A 22942-nucleotide genomic window follows, 5' to 3' on the forward strand; every position below is an offset into this window, starting at 1 on the left:
GCTAAAGACAATTTTTTCTTTCATTCTTACTTTAAGCATTGCACCTTCATTTATGAGTAACATCAAAACCATGCCTAGCTCATTGGCATATGCTTCAAATGAGGTGGATTACCAGTACTACCCACCTGGGTATTGGGATGGTTAGTGACAGCTGCATTGTAAGCAAGCACTTCAGTGGATGACAAGCTGCACTCCTCTGACCCAGGTACCTGTCTTTTCCTTCTGCTTCACCTGCATGTGAACTGCTGGCATTCTGTCCATAAGCATTCAAACTCTCCTTGTTACACATAACATGACAGCACTTAAACAACACATCCTCCATAGCTCTAGATTCTCCTACAGTAAGTGCTGTGCATTAGCCCTGCCTTTTGGTGATATAGTATAAGCAATACATAAAAGTAGTAGGTAGGAACAAGAGACAGGAGCATTAGGTAGATGTAGTGGGGTAGGATCATTAAGCAGGAACATTAGGTAGAAACATACAGTAAAAGTAGTTAGTAGGAACACTGAGTAAAAGACTGAAAACAGTGCACTAAAATTGTCCTCTGCCAGTGGCTCCTCTGCCAGTGGCCTGTTAAGGGTGAGGCACTAAAGGTTAAGAAGTGGTACTGGAGTTCTCCAGTTATGGAGATTCTTTTGCCATGGTAATCCACTTCAGGGAGTTCCTGAGGGGAGCAAGCATCAGGGATATGGATGTATCGATGAATGGATAGTTAAGTCACTGTAACTTGAAGACAAGCTCTCAGTAACCACAGTGTCTGAGGAAGATTCTGCCTATATCAACCTTTTCTGAATGCTGCAACTGTATAAATAACAGGGATGATCAGAAAGTAGGAATGGAAAAAATGCATAGAAACAGGTGTGGAGAATGCTACAAATAGTTTAACAATATGATGATATTATAAATAGCTTAACAATATGAGGATGCTATAAACAGCTTAAAAATATGGATGGTTTCTACAATCACCTACTTTCAGATCATTGCAGCTTTTGGAATCCTTCAAACGTGAGTCAGAATATGTCTTGTCATGAAGCGTCATATCAGTTTCACTCATCCTCTTATGGCGTAATTCTCCTCCCCTATTTCGTCCTCCATCTAATAACTTTTCAGATTTACTGGCCTTACTGGAGAGTAAAAGAAAAATTAGCATATTTTGAAAAAATGCTATTCTTATCATGGAACAGTCTCCATTTACATACACACATATACACCAATAATCTATAAGCCAGTAGCAAACAACAAATAATGGTGAGGGGTCATACCCATGCAGTGATTATGGAAACAATTACGTTATACACCTTTTTAAATGACAGATGCACTTCTCCCAAAGAAGAGACAGGCTCATACAGAATCTCCTCATATGATTTCTGCACACGCATATTCTTCCTATCAGATTACCCTTCACATGTGAACAGAAAAAAATATTATATATCATATTGCTCAAATTACAGAGGTATAAGTTTGTTGAGTATTCCTGGTAAATTATATGGAAGGGTATTGATTGAGAGGGTGAAGGCATGTACAGAGCATCAGATTGGGGAAGAGCAGTGTGGTTTCAGAAGTGGTAGAGGATGTGTGGATCAGGTGTTTGCTTTGAAGAATGTATGTGAGAAATACTTAGAAAAGCTAATGGATTTGTATGTAGCATTTATGGATCTGGAGAAGGCATATGATAGAGTTGATAGAGATGCTCTGTGGAAGGTATTAAGAATATATGGTGTGGGAGGCAAGTTGTCAGAAGCAGTGAAAAGTTTTTATCGAGGATGTAAGGCATGTGTACGTGTAGGAAGAGAGGAAAGTGATTGGTTCTCAGTGAATGTAGGTTTGCGGCAGGGGTGTGTGATGTCTCCATGGTTGTTTAATTTGTTTATGGATGGGGTTGTTAGGGAGGTGAATGCAAGAGTTTTGGAAAGAGGGGCAAGTATGAAGTCTGTTGTGGATGAGAGAGCTTGGGAAGTGAGACAGTTGTTGTTCGCTGATGATACAGCACTGGTGGCTGATTCATGTGAGAAACTGCAGAAGCTGGTGACTGAGTTTGGTAAAGTGTGTGAAAGAAGAAAGTTAAGAGTAAATGTGAATAAGAGCAAGGTTATTAGGTACAGTAGGGTTGAGGGTCAATTCAATTGGGAGGTAAGTTTGAATGGAGAAAAACTGGAGGAAGTAAAGTGTTTTAGATATCTGGGAGTGGATCTGGCAGCGGATGGAACCATGGAAGCGGAAGTGAATCATAGGGTGGGGGAGGGGGCAAAAATCCTGGGAGCCTTGAAGAATGTGTGGAAGTCGAGAACATTATCTCCGAAAGCAAAAATGGGTATGTTTGAAGGAATAGTGGTTCCAACAATGTTGTATGGTTGCGAGGCGTGGGCTATGGATAGAGTTGTGCGCAGGAGGATGGATGTGCTGGAAATGAGATGTTTGAGGACAATGTGTGGTGTGAGGTGGTTTGATCGAGTAAGTAATGTAAGGGTAAGAGAGATGTGTGGAAATAAAAAGAGCGTGGTTGAGAGAGCAAAAGAGGGTGTTTTGAAATGGTTTGGGCACATGGAGAGAATGAGTGAGGAAAGATTGACCAAGAGGATATATGTGTCGGAGGTGGAGGGAACGAGGAGAAGTGGGAGACCAAATTGGAGGTGGAAAGATGGAGTGAAAAAGATTTTGTGTGATCGGGGCCTGAACATGCAGGAGGGTGAAAGGAGGGCAAGGAATAGAGTGAACTGGATCGATGTGGTATACCGGGGTTGACGTGCTGTCAGTGGATTGAATCAGGGCATGTGAAGCGTCTGGGGTAAACCATGGAAAGTTGTGTGGGGCCTGGATGTGGAAACGGAGCTGTGGTTTCGGGCATTATTGCATGACAGCTAGAGACTGAGTGTGAACGAATGGGGCCTTTGTTGTCTTTTCCTAGTGCTACCTCGCACACAGGAGGGGGGAGGGGGATGGTATTCCATGTGTGGCGAGGTGGCGATGGGAATGAATAAAGGCAGACAGTGTGAATTGTATGCATGGGTATATATGTATGTGTCTCTTTTGTGTATATATATGTGTACATTGAGATGTATAGGTATGTATATTTGCGTGTGTGGATGTGTATGTATATACATTGTGTATGGGGGTAGGTTGGGCCATTTCTTTCGTCTGTTTCCTTGCGCTACCTCGCAAACGCGGGAGACAGTGACAAAGCAAAATAAAAAAAAAATAAAAACATATACAGAGGAGGGAGGATGTATCATGGATGACGTGTGAGGACAATATGTGGTGTGAGGTGGTCTGATCAAGTAAGTAATGAAACGGTATGAGAGGTGAGTGGAAATAAAAAGTGTGGTTGAGAGAGCAGAAGAGGGTGTGCTGAAATGGTTTGGACATATGGAGAGAATGAGTGAGGAAAGATTGAGAAACAGAATATGTGTGTCAGAGGTGGAGGGAACAAGAAGCAGGAGACTAAATTGGAGGTGAAATGATGGAGTGAAAAAGATTTTGAGCGATCAAGGCCTGAACAGGAAGACAGGTATGCAAGGAATAGAGTGAATGGGAACAATGTGGTATGCCGGGGTCAACATGCTGTCAATGGGATGAACCAGGGCATGTGAAGTGTCTGGGTAAACCATGGATAGGTCTGTGGGGCCTGGATGTGAATAGGGAGCTCCGGTTTCAGTGCATTACACACGACAGCTAAAGACTGAGGGTGAACAAATGTGGCCTATTTTGTCTCTTTCCCTGGCTCTACCTCGCTGAAGCAGGGGGTAGCGATGCTGTTTTCCTATGGGGTGGGGTAGCAATAGGAATGGATGGAGGCAAGCAAGTATGTATATGTCTATGTATGTGTTGATATGTATAATTATGTATATGAGCATATACAAGGGATAGGGGAGAAAGAATACTTCCCAGTATTCCCTGCGTGTCCTAGAAGGCAACTAAAAGGGGAGGGAGCAGGGGGCTGGAAATCCTCCCAGCTAGTTTTTACTTTTCTAAAAGAGGGAACAGAGAAGGGGGCCAAGAGAGTATTTTCTCTCTCAGGCTCAGCCCTCTGTTCTTAATGCTACCTCACTAAAGCAGGAAATGGCAAATATGTATGAAAATAAATGAGCATATGTGGGCATTTATGTAAATATAGGTGTTTATGAGTGGATGGGCTGTTCTTTGTCTGTTTCCTGGTGCTACATCACTGACACAGGAAACAGTGATTGTGTATGGTTGTCTAGTTTGTTTATGGTATGAGTGGTTAGGGAGGTAAATGCAAGAATTTTTGGAGAGAGGGGCAAGCAAGCTGTCTGTTGTGGATGAGAGGGCTAGGGAAGTGAGTCAGTTGTTGTTTGCTGATGATACAGTGCTGGTGGCTGATTCGGATGAGTTTAGTAAAGTGTGTGAAAGAAGAAAGTTGAGAGTAAATGTGAATAAGAGCAAGGTTATTAGATTCAGTAGGGTTGGGGGACAAGTTAAATGGGAGGTAAGTTTGAATGGAGAAATATGGAGGAAGTGGGAGTGGACTTAGCAAGGGATGGAACCATGGAAGCAGAAGTAAGTCACAGGGTGGGGGAGGGAGCAAAGGTTCTGGGAGCATTGAAGAATGTGTGGAAGGCGAGAATGTTATCTGAGAGAGCAAAAATGGGTATGTTTGAAGGAATAGTGGTTCCAACAATGTTATATGTTATATAATATTTGGCAACACCCTCTTCTGTTCTCTCAACCACGCATTCTTTCATAGGATCTAACATTCGACATCAGTATTCGTTCATCATAAGATTATAATAACAATATTTATATAACAAGAGATAATATTCATCCCTACAACACTGGAGGGATGCCATCCAATGATCTCAAGCCATACAGGAAAGCTCTAATCTGGAATCCTCAATACTGCTCTGATTAATCACAAAATATCTGATTTAGCTTGAACCTATAAAGACTTTATCCTTATACCACACTGTAAGAAATGTGATGATTAATTGCTTCTAATCCTACTCAGTATGGTAAATGCTGTAGCTATCTCTGGAGTTCACCAGTTATGGAGACTTTTACCATAGTCATCAACTAGAGGGAGTTCCCAAATGGAAAGGGAATCAGATATAAGACAGATAGACAGACAGATGTAGCTAGCATAAATAAATTATGAATGCAAATTACTTAGAGTGAACTCTCTGCTGCTGCTGCTGATGACAGCAAACAAACAGCTGTTTATAATTGCGCTCACCTTTAAATCTATATATCCATACAATGTATTATGCATCCAAACTCCTAGAAAAACTAAGCCACAACTTGATTAACCACTAGATCCCATTCTCACCAACAAAGCACAGTTTCAAAATCAGTCACTTCACTATCACACTGCACTCAAACCTCAAACAATGCATCCTATATGGATTAAACGAACCTTAGATCCCCTCCTATACAGTGTCAGTGGCAATAAACATCAAGAAAGCATTTGGCACTGTCCCCCAATAAAACCACACACAAACGATCATTGAGACCACCCTATACAGCAATGACAAAAAGCAACACCAATATCATACATCAACAAGCCAAAGTCACACATAAAGGCTTCACATCCAAAACCCTTAAGCTCTGCAATGGAATTCCCCCATCCCTCTTTATTTCTTCCTACATGACCTTTCATCATCTCCCACAGAACACTCTGCAAGTCCTCTCGTAAGCACATCATCTCACAATAATAGCATAACACCCTAACACTAGCCAAGCAACAAATATGCAACATAACTAACACAATGGCTCATTCAAAATCTACTGTCACTCATTTAATCCATAACAGACACAATTCCATCCTTCATCCTTTAACAATCTGAACAACCAACAGCTCTCACTAAAAAAAAAAATTCTGATCACAGACATAAACACAAAGGCAATAAACATTCTAAATACTCTAAGAAACACTTTCTGGTATCATATTTGGACAAGGAAAAGAATCCCTAGTACTGGTACAAATAAATCATCTGCTTCATCCTAAACTACACTTCACCTGTCTGGTCATCCACCCAGTCCAAAACAAATGTAATAAAACTGCAAAGCACACAAAACAAAGCACTTAGAACAATAACAAGCTACTAAGCAACAACAAATATTCAAAACCTACAAAATGAAATAAAAATACTTCTATTACAGTCTCACTTCAAAATACTGGGCACTCAAGTATTTTACAACTGCACTAGATCCTTCTAATACACACTACTACCGACTCCCTGCCTCTTATTTTGGAAGCCCATTCACATAATCCTCCCTCCCTTAAAAAATTCACCAAAGTCAGAACATACATACATACTCTGAAATGACCTGACAAGCACTAAACTACAGTTTAGTGTTTGTTGTAAGGAACACTTTCGCGTGCAATACTCTTAGTTATCACAATCTCAGACATATACATAGAAGTAAGAGTGAGTGTAGTCAGATGTTGCACAGATGACACAAAAGTAAAGAATAAGGAATGTGGAAGATCAAGAAAAACATCAAAGCAACATGCATGTTTACAGAGAGGCAGGGAAACCGAATCAGGCATGGAAGAAGAGGAAGAGAGTGAAGGCCAGAAAACTACAAGCACAGATGTGAGTGTGGAAACGGATTTTGACACTCACTCAGGCATCAAAGGAGAGGGAGAGGAAGAAAGTGGAAGACGGGAAACTTTCTCAATAAATGAACAAAAAAATCTAAGAAATGGTCAAGGGGCAGGAGCAGGGGGCTGGAAAACTCCCTCCTATCTTGTATTTCAATTTCTAAATGACAGAAAACAAGGAGCCAAAAAAAGGAGTGTTCATCCTTCTCAATGTCTCAGAATGGGGTATCTAAATGTGTGAGGATGTAACCAAGATAAGAAGGGAGAAAAAGGTGGTATGCTTAGGGAAAGGATCCTTGATGTTTTGGCAGAATGAAAAAGAACCCAAGGGTAAAGGAGAAAAATGGTTTGGGAATGCCTAACAAGTAAAGTCTGGGGCAAGTGTTAGGGCATAAAAAAGGAAGGGGTAGCACTACTGCTGAAGGAGGATTTGTGAGAATGTGTGAAAGAGTGTCAGGAAGTGAGCTCCCAAATGATGTGAACAAAATGAAATTGGATTGTAAGAGATGGGTGATTATTAGTGCTTATGCACATGGCCATAAAAAAGACCATGTGAGGCCAATTTTTTGGCAGCAGCTGAGAGAATGTATCAGCAGTTTTGATGCAAGAGACCAAGTATTACTGCTGGGTAATCTAAGTGAAAAGTGATTAATGTGGCAGTTGAGGGTACAAGTGGGATACATGGGGGTATTCAGTAAGCTGAATGAAAATGGTGATCTGCTTGTATAGTTGTGTGCTGAAATGAGGTGGTGATTGGGAATGCTTGGTTTAAAAAGAGAGACATAAACATATTGCATTCTAATTGGTAGACATGTAAAAGAGAGACTCTTGGATGTGAATGTGCTCAGAGAAGCACCTGGTGGGATGTCTGATCATTACCTGGCAGACACAGGGTTGAAGATTTTTTGAGGTTTTCAGAAAAGATGAGACAATATGGATGAGAAGAGAGTGATGGAAGTAAGCAAACTTGGAAAAGATACTTGTGTGAAGAAATACCAGGTGAGGTTAAGTGTAGAATGGCAAAAGTGAGAACAAACAAAGCTGAGGGATGGGTGAGGAATGGGAGATATTTTAAGAAACAGTGCTGGCATGTATGAAAGGAGCACATAGCAAGCTAAGCTGGGAGGAAGGCAGGTGAGAAAGGGTAATGAGTGATAGCATATCAGTGTAAAGTTGCTTGTGAAAGAGAAGTCATAGGTATATTGGCAGTACTTACAGGGAAGGAGTGCAAATGATTGGGAGATGAATAAGAGAAAGTAGCAGGAAGTCAAGAGGAATGGGCAGGGGTTGAAAAAGAGGGCAACTGAGAGTTGAGATGAACAATTATCGGTAAACTTTAAGGATAATGAGATGTTTTGGGAGGAGGTTAACCGTGTGCAAATGAGACAATGGGTGTGAATAGGTAAGACGGGTAAGTAGTGACAGATAGTGATGAGGAGAGGAGGAAATACTGTGAACATTTTATGACTGTTGAATGAGTTTGATAATAGGATTCCAGATGTAGCATGTTTTAGTTGGAGAGGTATGCGAAGTGAGAAAGTCATGGAAAGTGGTTTGGTGAAGAGAGAAGAGGTGATGTAATCCTTGCATATGAAATGTGGTGAGGCAGCTGGAATGGATAGTACTGCAGTTGAATTTATTAAGAAAGGTAGTACCTGTGTTGTTGTTGCTGTTTGTTTAGTTTGGATTTTAAAGGTATGTATGGATCATGGCGAGGCCTTTGAGGACTGGCAAAATGCATGTAAAGTGCCACTGCACATAAGCATTGGGTACATCAGTGAATGTTCAAACTACAGACATCTAAGTTTGCTGAGTCTACCAAATACGTTGTATGGGAGAGTAGAGATTCAGAGGGTCAAGGCACATATTGAGCATCAGATTGGAGAGGATAAATATCGTTTTAGAAGTGACAGGATGTGTGGATCAGGTGTTTGCTTTAAAGAATGTGTATAAAAAATACTTTGAGAAACAGATGGATGTGTATGTTGCATTCAGGGATCTGGGGAAAGCATATGATAGTGTACATAATTCATACCTGCTGCCTTTACTCATTCCCATCGCCACCCCGCCACACATGAAATGACAACACCCTCCCTCCACATGCATGCAAGGTAGCGCTAGGAAGAGACAACAAAGGCCACATTCATTCACACTCAGTCTCTTGCTGTCATGTATAATGCACTGAAACCAAAGCTCCCCCTCCACAACATCTTTAATAACCATCAATAAGAAGAAGTAGCAGATTGTAACATTTTTTTTTTTTTTTTCATACTATTCGCTATTTCCCGCAATAGCGAGGTAGCGTTAAGAACAGAGGACTGGGCCTTTGAGGGAATATCCTCACCTGGCCCTCTTCTCTGTTCCTTCTTTTGGAAAATTAAAAAAAAAAAAAAAAAAAAAAAAAATGTTACAATCTGCTACTTCTTCTTATTGATGGTTATTAAAGATGTTGTGAACATATGGCATGATTTTTAGGATGACACTTTACAAGTAGTTGGTAGGTTAATTAGGTGGGAGCCTCTGAAAACACAGTACTAGAGTTGCCCTCAGCCAGTGGCCTGTTAAGGGCAAGGTACTAAAGCTGGAGTTCAACATTTATGGAAAATCTTTTGGCATGGCAACCCCCTTGAAGGAGCTTCCAGAGGGAAAGGGCATTAGAGATATATATGGATTGATAGCTATACCTCGCACACATGAGGGGGGAGGGGGATGTTATTCCATGTGTGGCGAGGTGGCGATGGGAATAAATAAAGGCAGACAGTATGAATTATGTACATGTGTATATATGTATATGTCTGTGTGTGTATATATATGTGTACATTGAGATGTATAGGTAAGTATATTTGCATGTGTGGACATGTATGTATATACATGTGTATGGGGGTGGGTTGGGCCATTTCTTTCGTCTGTTTCCTTGCACTACCTCGCAAACGTGGGGGACAGTGACAAAGCAAAATAATAATAATAATAATAATAGAAAGACATATCCCTGGGGACAGGGGAGAAAGAATACTTCACACGTATTTCCTGCGAGTCGTAGAAGGCGACTTAAAGGGGAGGGAGCGGGGGGCTGGAAATCCTCCCCTCTCATTTTTTTTTTTAATTTTCCAAAAGAATGAACAGAGAAAGGGGCCAGGTGAGGATATTCCCTCAAAGGCCCAGTCCTCTGTTCTTAACGCTACCTCGCTAACACGGGAAATGGCGAATAGTTTGAAAGAAAAGAAAAAGAAAGAAAGACTTTCATCCAAGTAATTAACCAAGGATATCTACTACCTTCTCATTCTGAGACAGCCATGACAGGCATATTTTGCCCATGCCATATCAGTATAAATAGAAAAAAATATTCTCTATCTGTCATTCTTTATCTACCCTCCTAACTCCAAATACACTAAACAACTTATCCACCTCTACTACTTTTATTTTTCACCTACTGAGACCTATACAAATTAGAGGGTAAAGGCATGTAAAGAGCATCAGATTGGGGAAGAGCAGTGTGGTTTCAGAAGTGGTAGAGGATGTGTGGATCAGGTGTTTGCTTTGAAGAATGTAAGTGAGAAATACTTAGAAAAGCAAATGGATTTGTATGTAGCATTTATGGATCTGGAGAAGGAATATGATAGAGTTGATAGAGATGCTCTGTGGAAGGTATTAAGAATATATTGTGTGGGAGGCAATTTGTTAGCTGTAGTGAAAAGTAAGGCATGTGTACGTGTAGAAGAGAGGAAAGTGATTCGTTCTCAGTGAATGTAGGTTTGTGGCAGGGGTGTGTGATGTCTCCATGGTTGTTTAATTTGTTTATGGATGGGGTTGTTAGGGAGGTGAATGCAAGAGTTTTGGAAAGAGGGGCAAGTATGCAGTCTGTTGTGGATGAGAGAGCTTGGGAAGTGAGGCAGTTGTTGTTCGCTGATGATACAGCACTGGTGGCTGATTCATGTGAGAAACTGCAGAAGCTGGTGATTGAGTTTGGTACAGTGTGTGAAAGAAGAAAGTTGAGAGTAAATGTGAATAAGAGCAAGGTTATTAGGTACAGTAGGGTTGAGGGTCAAGTCAATTGGGGGGTAAGTTTGAATGGAGAAAAACTGTAGGAAGTGAAGTGTTTTATATACCTGGGAGTGGATTTGGCAGCGGATGGAACCATGGAAGCAGAAATGAATCATAGGGTGGGGGAGGGGGCAAAAATTCTGGGAGCCTTGAAGAATGTGTGGAAGTCGAGAACATTAACTCGGAAAGCAAAAATGGCTATGTTTGAAGGAATAGTGGTTCCAACAATGTTGTATGGTTGCGAGGAGTGGGCTATGGATAGAGTTGTGTGCAGGAGGGTGGATGTGCTGGAAATGAGATGTTTGAGGACAATATGTGGTGTGAGGTGGTTTGATCGAGTAAGTAATGTAAGGGTAAGAGAGATGTGCGGTAATAAAAAGTACATGTGTATATATGTATATGTCTGTGTGTGTATATATATGTATACGTTGAGATGTACATTGTACAAAGGCAAAGGGGATAAGAGTGAGTGCTCAAATTACAGAGGTATAAGTTTGTTGAGTATTCCTGGTAAATTATATGGGAGGGTATTGATTGAGAGGGTGAAGGCATGTACAGAGCATCAGATTGGGGAAGAGCAGTGCGGTTTCAGAAGTGGTAGAGGATGTGTGGATCAGGTGTTTGCTTTGAAGAATGTATGTGAGAAATACTTAGAAAAGCAAATGGATTTGTATGTAGCATTTATGGATCTGGAGAAGGCATATGATAGAGTTGATAGAGATGCTCTGTGGAAGGTATTAAGAATATATGGTGTGGGAGGCAAGTTGTTAGAAGCAGTGAAAAGTTTTTATCGAGGATGTAAGGCATGTGTACGTGTAGGAAGAGAGGAAAGTGATTGGTTCTCAGTGAATGTAGGTTTGCGGCAGGGGTGTGTGATGTCTCCATGGTTGTTTAATTTGTTTATGGATGGGGTTGTTAGGGAGGTAAATGCAAGAGTCCTGGAAAGAGGGGCAAGTATGAAGTCTGTTGGGGATGAGAGAGCTTGGGAAGTGAGTCAGTTGTTGTTCGCTGATGATACAGCGCTGGTGGCTGATTCATGTGAGAAACTGCAGAAGCTGGTGACTGAGTTTGGTAAAGTGTGTGGAAGAAGAAAGTTAAGAGTAAATGTGAATAAGAGCAAGGTTATTAGGTACAGTAGGGTTGAGGGTCAAGTCAATTGGGAGGTGAGTTTGAATGGAGAAAAACTGGAGGAAGTGAAGTGTTTTAGATATCTGGGAGTGGATCTGTCAGCGGATGGAACCATGGAAGCGGAAGTGGATCATAGGGTGGGGGAGGGGGCGAAAATTTTGGGAGCCTTGAAAAATGTGTGGAAGTCGAGAACAGTATCTCGGAAAGCAAAAATGGGTATGTTTGAAGGAATAGTGGTTCCAACAATGTTGTATGGTTGCGAGGCGTGGGCTATGGATAGAGTTGTGCGCAGGAGGATGGATGTGCTGGAAATGAGATGTTTGAGGACAATGTGTGGTGTGAGGTGGTTTGATCGAGTAAGTAACGTAAGGGTAAGAGAGATGTGTGGAAATAAAAAGAGCGTGGTTGAGAGAGCAGAAGAGGGTGTTTTGAAATGGTTTGGTCACATGGAGAGAATGAGTGAGGAAAGATTGACCAAGAGGATATATGTGTCGGAGGTGGAGGGAACGAGGAGAAGAGGGAGACCAAATTGGAGGTGGAAAGATGGAGTGAAAAAGATTTTGTGTGATCGGGGCCTGAACATGCAGGAGGGTGTAAGGAGGGCAAGGAATAGAGTGAATTGGAGCGATGTGGTATACAGGGGTTGACGTGCTGTCAGTGGAGTGAATCAAGGCATGTGAAGCGTCTGGGGTAAACCATGGAAAGCTGTGTAGGTATGTATATTTGCGTGTGTGGACGTGTGTATGTACATGTGTATGGGGGGGGGGTTGGGCCATTTCTTTCGTCTGTTTCCTTGCGCTACCTCGCAAACGCGGGAGACAGCGACAAAGTATAAAAAAAAAAAAAAAAAAAAAAAAAAAAAAAAAAAAAAAAAACACGTTGAGATGTATAGGTATGTATATTTGTGTGTGTGGACGTGTATGTATATACATGTGTATGTGGGTGGGTTGGGCCATTCTTTCGTCTGTTTCCTTGCGTTACCTCGCTAACGCAGGAGACAGCGACAAAGCAAAATAATAATAATAATAAAAAATCAGAGTTGTGACATGTACTCCCTTAACAACAAGTTTCCTGCACAATCTATACTAAAATTCTTTTCATATCCTTTAGTCTTCAGTGCAATCCAGTATTTCTTCCTTACAAGACCACTCTCAACCTCAGTTTTCTCATTTCAATCTTAAATGTACTTCATTATCGATAAACTATTCCTTTCAGAATATCAAATGTCTAGTGAAGTCTATTACTCCTTCTGTCCTTATACAAAACCTCTACAATCATGTTTACATTTAACTGGCATCCATCACAGTAGGTTGCACCATTAATTCCAGCAACCTATTTTCATAATTTCATCACTCAATACTTCATATATTCAATAACAACAAAATATCCAAGTAGCAGTATGCTTAAATCTCAGTTCTCTTTACTATTCTATAATCCATTTCAACTTGCTCTAATAAAATAATCATAATCTGATACATCTCTATCTTTTATCAATCCTTAAACAAAATTTCAGTACCTCCCTATTACCAGCATCTTCAATTTTTCTCATAAAATAGACTGAATTCTTTAATCCCTGCAATCTCTATACCATCTCCCCATCTACCATACCAAATTGCACAAAATCTACCAAAGTGTAAGAATGTATGATGTAACTCAACTTGAGTATGAAAATGATGGCTTACCCTGAAACATGATTACTGCCTACAAATGTTAAGATTAGTGAATGGCTACAAAACTTTTATAGCTGCTGGTGCTCTGGACATATGATTTTCAGGAACAAATTACAACATATATAATTTATATAAAGTTGTGCAGAGGAGGGTTGATGTGCTGGAAATGATATGTTTGAGGACAATATGTGGTGTGGGGTGGTTTGATCAAGTAAGTAATAATAGGGTAAGAGTGATGTGTGGTAATAAAAAGAGTGTGGTTGAGAGAGCAGAAGATGGTGTTTTGAAATGGTTTTGTCACATGGAGAGAATAAGTGAGGAAAGATTGACAAAAAGGATATATGTGTCAGAGGTGGAGGGAACGAGGAGAAGTGGGAAACCAAACTGGAGGTGGAAAGATGGAGAGAAAAAAAATATTTTGAGTGATCGGGGCCTGAACATGCAGGAGGGTGAAAGGCGCACAAGGAATAGAGTGAATTGGAACGATGTGGTATACTGGGGTCGACGTGCTGTCAATGGATTGATCCAGGGCATATGAAGCGTATGGGGTGAACCATGGAAAGTTTTGTGGGGCCTGGATGTGGAAAGGGAGCTGTGGTTTCGGTGCATTATACATGACAGCTAGAGACTGGGTGTGAACAAATGGGGCCTCTGTTGTCTTTTCCTAGCATTACCTTGCGCACATGTAGGTGGAGGGGGCTGTCATTTCATGTGTGGCGGGGTGGCGACGGGAATGAACAAGGGCAGACAGTATGAATTATGTACATGTGTATATATGTATGTGTTTGAATGTGTATATATATGTATATGCTAAGATGTATAGGTATGTATATGTGCGTGTGTGGACGTGTATGTATATACATGTGTATCAACATATACATGCATATACACATATATACACATGTACATATTCATACTTGCTCGCCCTCATCCAATCCTGTCGCTACCCTACCCGACAGGAAACAGCATCACTACCCCCAGCTTCAGCAAGGTAACACCAGGAAAACAGACAAAAAAAGGCCACATTCGTCCACACTCACTCTCTAGCTGTCATGAGTGATGCACCGAAACCACAGTTCCCTACCCACATCCAGGCCCTACAGACCCTTCCATGGTTCACCCCAGATGCTTCACATGCCCTGATACAGTCCACTGACAACACGTCAACCCCAGTATACCACATTGTTCCAATTCACTCTATTCCTTGCATGCCTCTCACTCTCCAGTATGTTTAGGCCCCAATCGCTCGAAATCTTTTTCATTCCATCCTTCCACCTCCAATTTGGTCTCCTGCTTCTCCTTCTTCCCTCCACACTGACACATATGTCCTCTTTGTCAATCATTCCTCCCTCATTCTCTCCATATGTCCAAACCATTTCAGTACACCCTCTTCTGATCTCATAACCACACTTCCACACTCTTCTGATTTCCACATATCCACCTTACCCTTTCATTAACTACATGATCAAACCTCCTCACACCACATACTGTCTTCAAACATTTCATTTCCAACACATCCACCCTCCTCCAAACAATCCTATCTATAAACTATGCCTCGCAACTATATAACATTGTTGGAACTACTTTTCCTTCAGACATACTCATTTTTGCTCTCCAAGATAACGTACTCTCCTTCCACACATATTCTTCTTTGCTCCCAGAACCTTCGCACCCTCCCCCACCCTGTGACTCACTTCCGCTCCCATGGTTCCATCCACTGCTAAGTCCATTCCCAGATATCGAAAACACTCCACTTCCTCCAATTTTTCTCCATTCAAACTTACATCTCAATCAACTTGTCCCTCAATCCTACTGAGCCTAATAACCTTGGTCTTATTCGCATTTACTCTCAACTTTCTCCTTTCACACACTTTTCCAAACTCAGTCACCAACTTCTGCAGTTTCTCACATGAATCGGTATATACACTGAACAATACTGATGATCTAGCTATCTAATAACTCTAAATTACACATTATGTTAATCTACCTTTAGTCAAGAAATACAGGCACTAATTCAAAAGACCAAATTTGTTACCTGCCTATAATACACAACCTACTTTCTCAAGAGACTGATATTCATGGATAGTATCAATATGGAAACACTAAGCTACAGTTGCCCTTTGCCAGTGGCCTGTTTATGGTGAGGCACTAATGGCTAAGAAGCATCACTGAAGTTCACCAGTTATGGAGACTCTATTGCTGTGGCTATCCCCATGAGGATGTTCTCAGAAAGAATGGAGTTCATAGATAGACAAATAAATAGATAGATAGATAGGGTGGGGGAGGGGGCGAAAATCTTGGGAGCCTTGAAGAATGTGTGGAAGTCGAGAACATTATCTCCGAAAGCAAAAATGGGTATGTTTGAAGGAATAGTGGTTCCAACAATGTTGTATGGTTGTGAGGCGTGGGCTATGGATAGAGTTGTGCGCAGGAGGGTGGATGTGCTGGAAATGAGATGTTTGAGGACAATGTGTGGTGTGAGGTGGTTTGATCGAGTAAGTAATGTAAGGGTAAGAGAGATGTGTGGAAATAAAAAGAGCGTGGTTGAGAGAGCAGAAGAGGGTGTTTTGAAATGGTTTGGGCACATGGAGAGAATGAGTGAGGAAAGATTGACCAAGAGGATATATGTGTCGCAGGTGGAGGGAACGAGGAGAAGTGGGAGACCAAATTGGAGGTGGAAAGATGGAGTGAAAAAGATTTTGTGTGATCGGGGCCTGAACATGCAGGAGGGTGAAAGGAGGGCAAGGAATAGAGTGAATTGGATCAATGTGGTATACCGGGGTTGACGTGCTGTCAGTGGATTGAATCAGGGCATGTGAAGCGTCTGGGGTAAACCATGGAAAGCTGTGTAGGTATGTATATTTGCATGTGTGGAAGTGTATGTATATACATTTGTATGGGGGTGGGTTGGGCCATTTCTTTCGTCTGTTTCCTTGCGCTACCTCGCAAACGCGGGAGACAGCGACAAAGCAAAAAAAAAAAAAAAAGATAGATAGACAGATTAGCATTAATATCAATACAATAACACAAACCATTGAGACAAGCTGAGATTTGCCAAATTTTCTGACAAAGTTGCAGAGCTGCTTAACATAGCATTCTTCGAAGAAAGGATGTCACTGTCTGTGTTGCCCGAGCCCCCACATTCCTTGCTATTTCTGAAATCCTTATTGCTCGGATTACCTTTATTAGTCTTATCTATTTCAAGTTTCAGAGTATCAGATTTTCCAGTATCAGCTTTACTTTCTTCTCCACAAGTCATCGAAGAACTGAGTGGACCAGCTTCACTGTCTGAAGCAGAAAAGAGTCGGTTGATCTGTTCTGTCATACGCTGTGTGGTAGATGCTCGGCCACGTTCACGCACTTTCTCTATGAGGCCCTGGAAATTGCTCTCATGGAAGAAACTAGTTCCCATCAGTTTGTCCATATACCTGAAAAAATGACCACACTCATTCAGAATATATGATAGAATAATGATGAACTAGAGGTAAGTAAAGCGTAAAATGTAAATATTTCATAACTATCTCCAACATCAACTCCTTAATCTACACAAGCCTTACTGTATTTCATTTTCTAAATGAATCTCCTCCCTGATTCTCTTACAATTTTCCTATATCATGTTAACCTTTCTTATAACCAGATGGGGAAATTTTTTCCTTACTTGTACCCCTGACACTCAATATAACTGAAATCACTTGCTTCTGATAATACTCTACCTTTCAGATATACCACTTTCACTTTTCATACACCTCTTATTTTCTTGAACTATAATGCAACTTGACAAACCATAAAGATTGCTGTGTTGTGTTGATTTTCCTTGCCTACAATGAGAGAGAGAGAGAGAGAGAGAGAGAGAGAGAGAGGGGGGGGGGGGTCTGTACAAGTACAATCAGCATATATTTTATTTATATTTATTTTCCTTTGTCGCTGTCTCCCGTGTTTGCGAGGTAGCGCAAGGAAACAGACATAAGAAATGGCCCAACCCACCCCCATACACAATGTATACACACACACACACACGTCCACACACGCAAATATATATACCTATACATCTCAATGTACACATATATATACACAAAAGAGACACATACATATATACCCATGCACACAATTCACACTGTCTGCCTTTATCCATTCCATCGCCACCTCGCCACACATGGAATACCATCCCCCTCCCCCCCTCATGTGTGCGAGGTAGCACTAGGAAAAGACAACAAAGGCCCCATTCGTTCACACTCAGTCTCTAGCTGTCATGCAATAATGCCCGAAACCACAGCTCCCTTTCCACATCCAGGCCCCACACAACTTTCCATGGTTTACCCCAGACGCTTCACATGCCCTGGTTCAATCCACTGACAGCACGTCAACCTCGGTATACCACATCGATCCAGTTAACTCTATTCCTTGCACGCCTTTCACCCTCATGCATGTTCAGGCCCCAATCACACAAAATCTTTTTCACTCCATCTTTCCACCTCCAATTTGGTCTCCCACTTCTCGTTCCCTCCACCTCCGACACATATATCCTCTTGGTCAATCTTTCCTCACTCATTCTCTCCATGTGCCCAAACCATTTCAAAACACCCTCTTCTGCTCTCTCAACCACGCTCTTTTTATTTCCACACATCTCTCTTACCCTTACATTATTTACTCGATCAAACCACCTCACTCCACACATTGTCCTCAAACATCTCATTTCCAGCACATCCATCCTCCTGCGCACAACTCCATCCATAGCCCACGCCTCGCAACCATACAACATTGTTGGAACCACTATTCCTTCAAACATACCCATTTTTGCTTTCCGAGATAATGTTCTCGACTTCCACACATTCTTCAAGGCCCCCAGAATTTTCGCCCCCTCCCCCACCCTATGATCCACTTCCGCTTCCATGGTTCCATCCGCTGCCAGATCCACTCCCAGATATTTAAAACACTTCACTTCCTCCAGTTTTTCTCCATTCAAACTCACCTCCCAATTGACTTGACCCTCAACCCTACTGTACCTAATAACCTTGCTCTTATTCACATTTGCTCTTAACTTTCTTCTTCCACACACTTTACCAAACTCAGTCACCAGCTTCTGCAGTTTCTCACATGAATCAGCCACCAGCGCTGTATCATCAGCGAACAACAACTGACTCACTTCCCAAGCTCTCTCATCCCCAACAGACTTCATACTTGCCCCTCTTTCCAAAACTCTTGCATTCACCTCCCTAACAACCCTATCCATAAACAAATTAAACAACCATGGAGACATCACACACCCCTGCCGCAAACCTACATTCACTGAGAACCAATCACTTTCCTCTCTTCCTACACGTACACATGCCTTACATCCTCAATAAAAACTTTTCACTGCTTCTAACAACTTGCCTCACACACCATATATTCTTAATACCTTCCACAGAGCATCTCTATCAACTCTATCATATGCCTTCTCCAGATCCATAAATGATACATACAAATCCATTTGCTTTTCTAAGTATTTCTCACATACATTCTTCAAAGCAAACACCTGATCCACACATCCTCTACCACTTCTGAAACCACACTGCTCTTCCCCAATCTGATGCTCTGTACATGCCTTCACCCTTTCAATCAATACCCTCCCATATAATTTACCAGGAATACTCAACAAACTTATACCTCTGTAAAAGCTTTGCGGAAGATGAAAGCCGGCAAGGCAGCAGGTTTGGATGGTATTGCAGTGGAATTTATTAAAAAAGGGGGTGACTGTATTGTTGACTGGTTGGTAAGGTTATTTAATGTATGTATGACTCATGGTGAGGTGCCTGAGGATTGGCAGAATGCGTGCATAGTGCCATTGTACAAATGCAAAGGGGATAAGAGTGAGTGCTCAAATTACAGAGGTATAAGTTTGTTGAGTATTCCTGGTAAATCATATGGGAAGGTATTGATTGAGAGGGTGAAGGCATGTACAGAGCATCAGATTGGGGAAGAGCAGTGTGGTTTCAGAAGTGGTAAAGGATGTGTGGATCAGGTGTTTACTTGAAGAATGTGTGGAAGTCGAGAACATTATCTCGGAAAGCAAAAATGGGTATGTTTGAAGGAATAGTGGTTCCAACAATGTTGTATGGTTGCGAGGCGTGGGCTATGGATGGAGTTGTGCGCAGGAGGATGGATGTGCTCGAAATGAGATGTTTGAGGACAATGTGTGGTGTGAGGTGGTTTGATCGAGTGAGTAACATAAGGGTAAGAGAGATGTGTGGAAATAAAAAGAGCGTGGTTGAGAGAGCAGAAGAGGGTGTTTTGAAGTGGTTTGGGCACATGGAGAGAATGAGTGAGGAAAGATTGACCAAGAGGATATATGTGTCGGAGGTGGAGGGAACGAAGAGAAGAGGGAGACCAAATTGGAGGTGGAAAGATGGAGTGAAAAAGATTTTGTGTGATCGGGGCCTGAACATGCAGGAGGGTGAGAGGAGGGCAAGGAATAGAGTGAATTGGAGCGATGTGGTATACCGGGGTTGACGTGCTGTCAGTGGATTGAATCAAGGCACGTGAAGCGTCTGGGGTAAACCATGGAAAGCTGTGTAGGTATGTATATTTGCGTGTGTGGACGTATGTATATACATGTGTATGTATGGGGGTGGGTTGGGCCATTTCTTTCGTCTGTTTCCTTGCGCTACCTCGCAAACGCGGGAGACAGCGACAAAAATATATATATATATATATATATATATGTTGAGTATTCCTGGTAAATCATATGGGAGGGTATTGATTGAGAGGGTGAAGGCATGTACAGAGCATCAGATTGGGGAAGAGCAGTGTGGTTTCAGAAGTGGTAGAGGATGTGTGGATCAGGTGTTTGCTTTGAAGAATGTATGTGAGAAATACTTAGAAAAGCAAATGGATTTGTATGTAGCATTTACGGATCTGGAGAAGGCATATGATAGAGTTGATAGAGATGCTCTGTGGAAGGTATTAAGAATATATGGTGTGGGAGGAAAGTTGTTAGAAGCAGTGAAAAGTTTTTATCGAGGATGTAAGGCATGTGTACGTGTAGGAAGAGAGGAAAGTGATTGGTTCTCAGTGAATGTAGGTTTGCGGCAGGGGTGTGTGATGTCTCCATGGTTGTTTAATTTGTTTATGGATGGGGTTGTTAGGGAGGTAAATGCAAGAGTTTTGGAAAGAGGGGCAAGTATGAAGTCTGTTGGGGATGAGAGAGCTTGGGAAGTGAGTCAGTTGTTGTTCGCTGATGATACAGCGCTGGTGGCTGATTCATGTGAGAAACTGCAGAAGCTGGTGACTGAGTTTGGTAAAGTGTGTGGAAGAAGAAAGTTAAGAGTAAATGTGAATAAGAGCAAGGTTATTAGGTACAGTAGGGTTGAGGGTCAAGTCAATTGGGAGGTGAGTTTGAATGGAGAAAAACTGTAGGAAGTGAAGTGTTTTAGATATCTGGGAGTGGATCTGGCAGCGGATGGAACCATGGAAGCGGAAGTGGATCATAGGGTGGGGGAGGGGGCGAAAATTCTGGGGGCCTTGAAGAATGTGTGGAAGTCGAGAACATTATCTCTGAAAGCAAAAATGGGTATGTTGGAAGGAATAGTGGTTCCAACAATGTTGTATGGTTGCGAGGCGTGGGCTATGGATAGAGTTGTGCGCAGGAGGATGGATGTGCTGGAAATGAGATGTTTGAGGACAATGTGTGGTGTGAGGTGGTTTGATCGAGTGAGTAACGTAAGGGTAAGAGAGATGTGGAAATAAAAAGAGCGTGGTTGAGAGAGCAGAAGAGGGTGTTTTGAAGTGGTTTGGGCACATGGAGAGAATGAGTGAGGAAAGATTGACCAAGAGGATATATGTTTCGGAGGTGGAGGGAATGAGGAGAAGAGGGAGACCAAATTGGAGGTGGAAAGATGGAGTGAAAAAGATTTTGTGTGATCGGGGCCTGAACATGCAGGAGGGTGAAAGGAGGGCAAGGAATAGAGTGAATTGGAGCGATGTGGTATACCGGGGTTGACGTGCTGTCAGTGGATTGAATCAAGGCATGTGAAGCGTCTGGGGTAAACCATGGAAAGCTGTGTAGGTATGTATATTTGCGTGTGGGACGTATGTATATACATGAGTATGGGGGGGGGTTGGGCCATTTCTTTCGTCTGTTTCCTTGCGCTACCTCAACAGCGACAAAGTATAATAAAAAAATAAATAATATATATATATGAAACCACACTGCTCTTCCCCAATCTGATGCTCTGTACATGCCTTCACCCTCTCAGTCAATACCCTCCCATATAATTTACCAGGAATACTCAACAAACTTATACCTCTGTAATTTGAGCACTCACTCTTATCCCCTTTGCCTTTATACAAAGGCACTATGCACGCATTCCGCCAATCCTCGGACACCTCACCATGAGTCATACATACATTAAATAACCTTACCAACCAGTCAATAATAGTCACCCCCTTTTTTAATAAATTCCACTGCAATACCATCCAAACCTGCTGCCTTGCCAGCTTTCATCTTCCACAAAGCTTTTACTACCTCTTCTCTGTTTACCAAATCATTTTCCCTAACCCTCTCACTCTGCACACCACCTCAACCAAAACACCCTATATCTACCACTCTATCATCAAACACATTCAACAAACCTTGAAAATACTCACTCCATCTCCTTCTCACATCACCACTACTTGTTATCACATCCCCATTAGCCCCCTTCACTGAAGTTCCCATTTGCTCCCTTGTCTTACGCACTTTATTTACCTCCTTCCAAAACATCTTTTTATTCTCCCTAAAATTTAATGATACTCTCTCACCCCAACTTTTCATTTGCCCTCTTTTTCTCCTCTTGCACATTTCTCTTGACCTCCTGTCTCTTTCTTTTATACATCTCCCACTCATCTGCATTTTTTCCCTGCAAAAACCATCCAAATGGCTCTCTCTTCTCTTTCACTAATAATCTTACTTCTTCATCCCACCACTCACTACACTTTCTAATCAACCCACCTCCCACGCTTCTCATGCCACAAGCATCTTTTGCGCAAGCCATCACTGCTTCCCTAAATATATCCCATTCCTCCCCCACTCCCCTTACCTCCTTTGTTCTCACCTTTTTCCATTCTGTACTCAGTCTCTCCTGGTACTTCCTCACACAAGTCTCCTTCCCAAGCTCACTTACTCTCACCACCCTCTTCACCCAACATTTATTTATTTATATTTATTTTGCTTTGTCGCTGTCTCCCGCTGCGAGGTAGCGCAAGGAAACATGAAAGAAATGGCCCAACCCACCCCCAATACATATGTATATACATACACGTCCACACATGCAAATATACATACCCATACATCCCAATGTACACATATTTATACACACAGAGACACATACATATATACACAGACACATACATATATACACATGCACACAATTCACACTGTCTGCCTTTATTCATTCCCATCGTCACCTCGCCACACATGGAATAACATCCCCCTCCCCCCTCATGTGTGCGAGGTAGCGCTAAGAAAAGACAACAAAGGCCCCATTCGTTCACACTCAGTCTCTAGCTGTTATGCAATAATGCTCG

General features: G+C 41.9%; 1 protein-coding gene across 5 annotated transcripts in view; it reads right to left on the bottom strand.

Annotated features, from left to right (window-relative positions):
- Positions 1-22942, bottom strand: part of LOC139753747 ((E3-independent) E2 ubiquitin-conjugating enzyme UBE2O) — a 455778-nt gene that overhangs the window by 212577 nt on the left and 220259 nt on the right. For all 5 annotated transcript variants that reach the window (XM_071670555.1, XM_071670557.1, XM_071670558.1 and 2 more), the window contains 2 exons: positions 16432-16827; positions 972-1125 (listed from right to left, as the gene is read on the bottom strand). In XM_071670555.1, the coding sequence (XP_071526656.1) occupies positions 972-1125; positions 16432-16827 (550 nt within the window). The remainder of the gene's footprint in view (positions 1-971; positions 1126-16431; positions 16828-22942) is intronic.

The sequence above is a fragment of the Panulirus ornatus genome, chromosome 15, assembly GCF_036320965.1.
Source record: "Panulirus ornatus isolate Po-2019 chromosome 15, ASM3632096v1, whole genome shotgun sequence".
Taxonomy (NCBI): Eukaryota; Metazoa; Arthropoda; class Malacostraca; order Decapoda; family Palinuridae; genus Panulirus; species Panulirus ornatus.